The 10,089-nt window shown below is 39.4% G+C and overlaps 1 protein-coding gene across 1 annotated transcript; it reads left to right on the top strand.

Annotated features, from left to right (window-relative positions):
- The first annotated feature begins 369 nt into the window (after positions 1–369).
- Positions 370–813, top strand: LOC148200512 (uncharacterized). The gene has a single exon (XM_088112971.1). The coding sequence runs from the start codon at positions 370–372 to the stop codon at positions 811–813; it is 444 nt and encodes a 147-aa protein (XP_087969097.1).
- Positions 814–10,089: the final 9,276 nt, after the last annotated feature.

Below are 10,089 nucleotides of genomic sequence, written 5' to 3'. Positions count from 1 at the left end.
ATAGGCTGGGCCCAGAAGAAGTTCCTCCTAGTAGCCGTTGACTATTTCACTAAGTGGGTGGAAGCCGAGCCTGTAGCAACCATAACGGCCTCCCAGGTTCAGAAATTATGTTGGAAGTTGGTGTGTCGTTTTGGTCTCCCTAAGACAATCATCACGGATAACGGCCGGCAGTTCATCGATAAAAAACTGGCCGAATTTTTCAAAAACTTGGGGATTAAGCACGTCACCAGTTCGATGGAGCACCCACAGACGAACGATCAGTTCGAGATAATGAATAAAATCGTGGTCGCCGAGCTGAAGCGGTGATTGGGAGAAAGGAAGGGAGCTTGCGACGACGAGCTACCAGAAGTCCTGTGGGCTTACCGATGCATGCCCCATGGAACGACCGGAGAAACCCGTTTTAACCTGACGTACGACACTGACACCATGTTGCCAGTCGAACTAGGGGAGCCCTCGTTACGACGTCAAGTAGAGGACCTACAACTGAACGACCAAGAGCTGCGAATCGAGCTGGATTCTCTGGACGAGCGTAGAGACCAGGTGACATTAAGAGTTGAAGCATGCAAACACATGGTGGAAAGAAAGTATAACTCCAAGGTGCGACCAAGGAGCTTTCAGGAGGGCGATTTGGTATGGAGAAAGGTTGGAGAGGCTCGCCGAGTGACCACTCACGGCAAATTGGCGGCAAAATGGGAGGGACCTTTCCGGGTGGTAGAAGCACTGGGAAATGGAGCGTACAGACTGCAACACGCGGACGGACGACCAATTCCAAACACTTGGAACACCACACATTTAAGATTTTATTTCAGTTGAATTATTCTTAAAAAATGTATACTCATTTTTCAACGATTAATACAATGACAGGACGTCAGTCTTCTCTCACGACTAATCTCAATAAACACGAGGAAAGCACATCCAAAAAGCCCAAGTTTGTGAACGGAGAGTTCCCTTGGGAACCACTGTCAACTTGGCCGGACGGTGAGCGGAGAGTTCTTTCCGAAGAACCACTGCCGTCCGAGCATCCAAAAAGCCCAAGTTGATGAACGGAGAGTTCCCTCGGGAACCGCTGTCAACTTGGCCGGACGGTGAACAGAGAGTTCTTTCTGAAGAACTACTGTCGTCCGAGCATCCAAAAAGTCCAAGTTGATGAATGGAGAGTTCCTACGAGAACCACTATCAACTTGGCAGGACGATGAACAGAGAGTTCTTTCCGAAGAACCACTATCGTCCGAGCATCCAAAGAGTCCAAGTTGATGAACTGAGAGTTCCCCCGGGAACCACTGTCAACTTGGCCAAACGGTGAACGGAGAGTTCTTTCCGTAGAACCACTGCCGTCCGAGCATCCAAAAAGTCCAAGTTGATAAACGGAGAAAACCCTAGGAACTACTGTTAACTTGGACGAACGATAAATGGAGCAAGAAGCGAAAATAAATCTAACAACGCGGAAATAAAAACAACCGGATGAATGAAAAGAGATTGTATTCATTAGCAAAGGCACCAATAAACGCCAACATTAACAAAAGGACGACCCGGCCAACATCTTGACAATTCATAATGTTGGACGGGCGGCCTCAAGAATACATCAAAAAATCTAAACAAAAAACCCTAAAAGCAAAAAGGAAAAGGTGATTAATTATCGCCGTCATCCGCCTCTTCATCTTCATCTTCGACCTCCACCACCTCGTTAGCTCCCGCGGCACCGGAGGGCCCTTCAGTCTCCGGCCCCTCGTCATCAGCCATGGTGTTGAGATCGGCCAAGACGCCATCAAAGATGTCTTTTTCAATGTCTAAACCCAAGGCAAAGGGTTCATGTATACCAGCAAGGACGGACGCCTGACAAAGGGCTTTGTTAAAACCCTCCTCATGCTCAAAGACGATACCCGCCTCTAATTCGGATATCTTCTCCCTTGCCTTGGCGAGATCATCGGTAAGAGCTTGGTTTGACTTGAGGAGCTTGGTCTCAGAGCTTCTTTGACGAGCGACCTTCGCCTTTAGTTGGCTGCATTCCTCCAGGAGCCGTTCATGATCGCTCTGGGCGACGGCCAGGCGGTCGCTCGCATCACCTGACTCCCTCTTGGCCTTCTCTAGGTCGGCCTCCAGTAGTTCGATCCTCTTGTCATAGTCATCGTGGGTCAGGATCAACTGTTCCATGTCCGATTGGAGGGAGGTAGAGTTCTTCTTCTCGGCCAAGAGCTCAGCACGGACGTCATCCACCCCCCAACGATCGGCGAACTCTTTCAAATACCAAGCGAGGGAGGCCGCCCAGGTAGACATCTCCAACATGGCGTTAGTTAACTCCGCCTCAGAGAGCGGCTCGATCAGAGCTCACCAAGAAGAGCTCATATGAAATTTTGTCCGGTCACTCATGTTGAATGTCGGACTAAATATCCCGCCCAGTAGTGGCGCCGAGGGGACTTTCTCCTTGCCCTCGCGGGCTTTCTTTGGGACCCTCGCCTACAGGGTCTTTCCTTTTTCGCACTAGGGGGGAATCAGAGGCGGTGGCCGCCTTAGAAGACGGATCCACAAACACGACCGCAAGGCTCGGAATGGGATCTACAACAGGCGCCCGGTCTGCGGGAATAGGCCCCTGGTCGCTTCGACGAGGGGGGCCGATTGTGGCTGCGCCACAAGTACCAGGGGCAGCCCACCAGTTGAAGAGGACCACCTCACGAGGGGAGGGCGAGGAGCGTTCGGTGCCTCCTTTGCCTGGGCCGATGATGAACTAGCCCCTGTTAGAATCGCTGCAACGGAATTATTAGCGTGGAACAAACCAAGAGGGGGGTGAATTGGTTATATACTTTTATTGTGCCTTTTATTATTTTTCTCTTAATTTTTCTTACTGGGCGAATGATTAAATATAAATGACAGAGTAAGGGAAAGAGAAAAATTACACAGGTGATTTTATCCTGGTTCAGATCACTAGGATCCTACGTCCAGTCGCTTATCTCAAACAAGATAAACCTTTTTCACTAACACAAAACACTTACAAATATTAGTCACAAAGAAAAACAATTTGTAAGAGTTTAGAAATACCACCTCTCTTGAAACCATAAGAGACGAACTTACACTTCCTTTGAATCTTCACAAAGGATGACCACCTCCTTCGAATGCTTCACGAAGGATGATTCTCTTCCAGGCACTTCCTCGGACACACCAAGGATGAACAAGCTATTCCTCTAATCACCGTAGAAGCACTTCAGGACTTTGCAGATGATAACAGTTGAAAAACTGTTATTTTCATGCTTAAAATTGATACTAAAAGCAACCTTTATACTTAGAAACTAGCTTGAAATCATGATTTTCTTCATATTTTCAGAAATAAGAGAGCTGGACAGGTTTATGCTTGATTTCAGTGTTTTTGTGCAGGTTTTAAGGTGAATTTAGTGAAAGAAGTGAAGAAGAAGAGAGATGGAATCAGAAAAGACGTCAAAAAGTGCAAAAGGAGAAGCCGCAACTGCCGCTCAGCGGCAGTTTACCGCTGAGCGGCACTCAGGAGTTCACGGGAGGACCGCTGAGGGGAAGAAACGACTCACGCACTTACCGCTGAGCGGTAGTTTACCGCTGAGCGGCACTATTTTTGGGCTTGGGCCTAATTTTCTGTAATTTACGAATAGTATATAAGCTTTAGGGTTTCCTAGGGTTTGTATCTTTGGCAGAAACGAAGCAAACACTCTCTCTTCCACCCTTTTGAAGGAGGATCTTGGATGCTCAGGCTACCTGTTCACCTTTCTAGGATTTTATCTTTCATTCTTTCATTATTGTTCATCTAGGTTCACCATGAATATGGTGAACTAAACCTTGTATGTTTGTTGGGGAATCAATGTAATCTTTTGAAGCTCTCATATATGGAATTTGTGCTTGCATCTTAATCTAAGACTTATGCTTTCTTTCATCATTAGTTAGGGTTTTTCCTCTTTGCTCAATGCTTGCTTTGTTTAACTCATTCAATGCATGATTATTGGTTTTGTCGATACGGGAACGTACGGGGAAGTCTAGATCCGGGGAATTTCTCCCAATAGTATATTGGTTGCCTTAAGCTCCTGTGCTAAAAAAACTAATTATTAGGAATGCTAGGAATCGTATGAACTCGTAATTAGGGAGAAGCCTTCTTGAAAGGTAATTTAGAGAGTGGCATTAACAATGATGACTTGAATGTTGAATTCCTAAAATATATGAGAGTGGATAAGATGAAATTGACCCCCAACAACATATTCATCAATATATTTCATTGAAAGTGTCTGTCTTTTGTTTTAGCCATTGATCAACCTCATGCATACATGTTTATTTTCGTCTTTTGCATAGTAAAATCCAATTATTTTGTTCTTAAGTCTTAGCTAATCAACAAATCTCATAACTAAACTAGGCCGTGAGTCCTTTGGGAGAACGATACTTGGTCTTACCGAGTTTATTACTTGAAATGATTCGGTCATACTTGCCGATTGTTAAACAAGTTTGTGACATCATATTTTGGTGATCATAAATTTGTGCATCAGCAGACAAGAGTTTCCTTAGCTTCAACAATCTCACAGAGTTCTCAAAGAGTTCAGAGATCTTTTGCACAAGGGAAGAGTTATTTTTGAGATAAAGAGTGAGCCATTTTATAGACTCAGCCTAATACCCTTCCATTCTTCGAAAATGGGCCATCTAACGCATTTAATCGATTAACATAAATATTAATCGATTAATAATGAGTACAACGGCTAGTTTTTCAAATCTGAAACCCCCAACGGCTAGTTTTTCAAATCTGAAACCCCCAACGGCTAGTGTTAATTGATTATTCTCAGGAATAATCGATTAACTAATCGATTATTATTAGCTTTAATCGATTATTACAGGGGCAATTGGGTTTTCAGTGCCAGCCTCGTTTTAATCGATTAAAACTGGGTTTAATCGATTAAAACAGCTTGTGGATGATTCTCAACAGTAAATAAATCAAATATAAATTACAAGAATCAACCCTAATACATATTTGAGCACTATTACATCAACTTTGATTATTATAAAAGCTTTATAAAATACAGAGATCTTCAATTTGTCTTTATGGATCTTGACTTGTGCAAATCTGTTCATCATCAAAACTTCATCTTTGATTTTTGCTAACATTCTCCCCCTTTTTGATGATGATAAAAAATTCTTCTGAGTTTAAAGCTTTTTAATAATCTGAAACAACCACAACTTATGGAAGAAAAAGTGCATTAGTGAATAAACACAAATAAGCAAATAAGCTTAAATAAGCTTTATAAACACTTTCTCCCCCTTTTTGATCATAATTAAAAATGTGTGTTTGATGTTCTCCCCCTAAGATAATACTCCCCCTTAATAAAAGCATGTATGCATATGAGCTAAAAATATTTCAAATTTAAAGATTCATTCAAACATACACAATAGGATATTTAAAGTAAATAATTTTAGGATGAAGAACTTATAAAACATTGTTTAAACATACATTGAACTATATAAGATAGGAATTTTAAAGCACACAAAAATATGGCTAGTTTTTCAAAATTGCAAAACTGGAACGCATTTAAAAATTCAATCCTAAGATATTTCTAAAGATTCTTAGATCTCTTCTAATGTTTACCCCTTTAGATATGCCTCCAACTTCGTAATGATAATCCTCTAGGTTGTTTCCACATTTTGTTTAGATCTTCATCTTGAGGATTGTCATCATTCTTCGCTTCATTTGTTGTCTTCTACAAATCTTCATCATTGCCTGCATCTAATTCAACTGACTCAAGAGGTTTTGCCTCAAGGTCTACAATTTCATCAAAGACAACATGCACACATTCTTCTATTTCAAATGTTTTCCGATTGAAAACTATATATGCTTTGTATATTAGAAGATATAAAAAAAAATAGTTTCATCGGCCTTGGAATAAAATTTTCTTAAATTTTGTTTTAAAGAAATTCTAAATATTAAACAATAGGTACTCAACTACTTGTATGGGTCCTTTGGGTTAGATTTAGAAAAAAGAAATCATTTTACAACCTAAACATATCTACCACTTGGAACATCATAATCCTTAATTTTACATTTATTTGAAGTATGACCCTTTTTCATACAATAAAAGCATGATACAAAGTTTGTGTTCCTATAAGTTGTTCCTTTTTCTACCCATGTTCTACCGGTTTTATTATTATGTTTATTTTTAATTTTAGGAACATACTTATTTTTAACAACCTTATTTTCGTTATTTTTACTACATTCTCCTAAGGTTGTGTGTTCTAGTAGTTTCTTAAAATTTTCACAAGAAGCACATTCATCACTACTAGTAAATTTACCCTTTTCAAAAAATAAAACTTTATTTTTCAAATCTTTATTTTCTTCAAAAATATTTTCAAAATTTAATTTTAAATTTTTATTTTCTTCAAGAATATTTTCAAAATTTAATTTTAAATTTTTGAAATCCTTTTTCAATTTCTTATGAGCTTTATCTAATTTTTCAGATTCTACTATTAAAGCAGCATAAGTTTCATGCAATTCATCTTCACTAATTTGACTATAATTATCAGAATCGCTAGATGTACTTACTTAGCTTCCAGCGTCGTCATTCACCACTAAACAAATGTTTGCTTCTTCATCAGATTCGCTCAAATCGGAAATTGTTTCGTTGTCATCTTCCCATGCAATGTAGGCCTTCTTTTTCTTGAAGAATCTTTTCTCCTTTTTGTCTTCACTCTTCTTTTGATTTGGGCAGTCTGCTTTTAGGTGCCCCCTTTCTCCGCAACCATAACATTTATAGTGTGAGGAAGATCCTTGATTTTCTTTCTTTTCGAATTTTAATATTCCTTTGTCTTTTGATTTAATGAACCTGTTGAGCCTTTTTATCATGAGTCTCAAATTTTCTTCTTCGTCTAAGTCTTCATCTTCCGATTTACCTTTGCTTCTTTCAACCTCCGACTTTAATGCCAAACTTTTCTTGTTGTTTTTGGCTTTTGCTTCTTCTTCATCAAGTCTTCCAAGATCTAGTTCATGTTCCCTCAACTTTCCAAAGAGTGCCGCCATAGTCATGGTGTTGAGGTTCTGTGACTCCGAGATTGCAGTCACCTTTGGTTGCCACGACCTGTCTAAAGACTTCAAGATTTTAATGTTAAGTTCATCGGTATCAAATGACTTACCCAGTCCAATGAGATGATTGACAATGTTGGTGAAGCGTTTTTTAGCGTCTAAAATTGTTTCTCCTTGCTTCATCCGAAACATTTCATACTCTTGGATTAAGGAGTTCTTCCTTGCCCTCTTTACATCATCTGTTCCTTCATGCGTCACTCTGAGTACGTGATAACGGTTGAAAAACCGTTATTTTTATGCTTAAATTTGATACCAAAAGCAACCTTTAAGACTTAGAAACTAGCTTGAATTCATATTTTTTCTTTAGTTTTGAGAATAAGAGAGTTGAAAGTGAATTTAATGGTTTTGTGCAAGATTCCCTTGATTTTGTAGGCTAATTGAATGATTTGAAAGAAGAATTGAAATACCGAATGATTGGAGTGCTGAAAAGTCAACCAGAAACCAGAAAAGTCAACCAGTCAACCAGAAAAGTCAACCAGTCAACCAGAATGCTGAAAAACCAACCAGAACGCAGAGAAAGTCTGACCGAGTGGCGTTGAGCGGAAAAATACCGCTGAGCGGCACTTTTCGGGTGCCGAAATCACCGCTGAGGGGCAAAACAGCAGCTGGGGGGCAAAATGGATCATGCGCTAGTACCGCTCAGCGGTAATATACCGCTGAGCGGCATTCTAAGTGGGCTTGGACCGGTTTTCTTTTGTTTTTATGGGCTTGGACTTGTTTTATGTTATTTTTATGCCCTATTTAAGGACTTGCACGTCCTAGGGTTTGTATCTTTGGCTGGGAGGAAGTAGAAACACACTTTTCACCCCTTGGGGGTAGATTGGGAGATGGTGACGGCTCTCCTCTTCTCTTTCTCGGGTTTTTCTATCTCTTTCATTCTTTCATTATTGTTCATCTAGGTTCACCATGAATATGGTGAACTAAACTCTGTATGTTTGTTGGGGAATCAATGTAATCTTTTGAAGCTCTCATATATGGAATTTGTTTTTACATCTTTTATTTAAGATCTATGCTTTCTTTCATCATTAGTTAGGGTTTTTCCTCTTTGCGTAATGCTTGCATTGTTTAACTCATTCGATGCATGATTATTGGTTTTGTCGATACGGGCGCGTACGAGGAAGTCTAGATCCGGGGAATTTCTCCCAATATCATATTGGTTGTCGTTAAGCTCCTGCACTTATGAACTAATCATTAGGAATGCTAGGAATTGTATGAACTCGTGATTGGTGAGAAGCCTTCTTGAAAGGTACTTTAGAGAGTGACATTAACAATGATGATTTGAATGTTGAATTCCTAAAATATATGAGAGTGGATAAGATGAAATTGACCCCCAACAACATATTCATACATATATTTCATTGAAAGTGTTTATCATTTGCTTTTGCCATTGATCAAAACTTCATGCATACATATTTAATTTTCGTCTTTTGCATATAAAATCCAAATATTTCGTTTTTAAGTCTTAGCTAATCAAGAAACCACACAACTAAACTAGGCCGTGAGTCCTTTGGGAAGAACGATACTTGGTCTTACCAAGTTTATTACTTGAACGATTCGGTCACACTTGCCGATTGAAAAACAAGTTTGTGACATCATAATTTGGTGTTCATAAATTTGTCCATCAGTACGTCCCACATTTCTTGAGCAGTTTTGCAGACAGAGACCCTGTAGAACTCATCAACAGTCAATGCTGATGCAATGATATTCCGGGCTTTTACGTCATTCTGAAATCTTTTCTTTTCTTCAGTGGTCCATTGACCACTGGGCTTTGGTTCCTGTGTATTGTTAGTAGGAACAGAAGAGCCAGACGCAATAACATCCCAAATTTCACAATCAATAGATTCAATAAATATTTGCATTCTTACCTTCCAGAATGCATAGTTCTCACCTGTGAATAGTGGGGGTCTATTGATTGATGCACCCTCTGCAAAGGTTTGATGTGATCCTGCCATTTGAATGACTATCAAAGCAAGCTCTGATGCCAATTGTTAGAATCGCTGCAACGGAATTATTAGCGTGGAACAAACCAAGAGGGGGGGTGAATTGGTTATATACTTTTATTGTGCCTTTTATTATTTTTCTCTTAATTTTTCTTACTGGGCGAATGATTAAATATAAATGACAGAGTAAGGGAAAGAGAAAAATTACACAGGTGATTTTATCCTGGTTCAGATCACTAGGATCCTACGTCTAGTCGCTTATCTCAAACAAGATAAACCTTTTTCACTAACACAAAACACTTACAAATATTAGTCACAAAGAAAAACAATTTGTAAGAGTTTAGAAATACCACCTCTCTTGAAACCACAAGAGACGAACTTACACTTCCTTTGAATCTTCACAAAGGATGACCACCTCCTTCGAATGCTTCACGAAGGATGATTCTCTTCCAGGCACTTCCTCGGAAACACCAAGGATGAACAAGCTATTCCTCTATCACCGTAGAAGCACTTCAGGACTTTGCAGACAAGAGTTTCCTTAGCTTCAACAATCTCACAGAGTTCTCAAAGAGTTCAGAGATCTTTTGCACAAGGGAAGAGTTATTTTTGAGATAAAGAGTGAGCCATTTTATAGACTCAGCCTAATACCCTTCCATTCTTCGAAAATGGGCCATCTAACGCATTTAATCGATTAACATAAATATTAATCGATTAATAATGAGTACAACGGCTAGTTTTTCAAATCTGAAACCCCCAACGGCTAGTTTTTCAAATCTGAAACCCCCAACGGCTAGTGTTAATTGATTATTCTCAGGAATAATCGATTAACTAATCGATTATTATTAGCTTTAATCGATTATTACAGGGGCAATTGGGTTTTCAGTGCCAGCCTCGTTTTAATCGATTAAAACTGGGTTTAATCGATTAAAACAGCTTGTGGATGATTCTCAACAGTAAATAAATCAAATATAAATTACAAGAATCAACCCTAATACATATTTGAGCACTATTACATCAACTTTGATTATTATAAAAGCTTTATAAAATACAGAGATCTTCAATTTGTCTTTATGGATCTTG

Source organism: Vigna umbellata, chromosome 4 (assembly GCF_029865625.1).
Source record: "Vigna umbellata cultivar VRB3 chromosome 4, Vumbellata_1.0, whole genome shotgun sequence".
Taxonomy (NCBI): domain Eukaryota; kingdom Viridiplantae; phylum Streptophyta; class Magnoliopsida; order Fabales; family Fabaceae; genus Vigna; species Vigna umbellata.
This window is presented reverse-complemented; position numbering and strand designations above follow the sequence as displayed.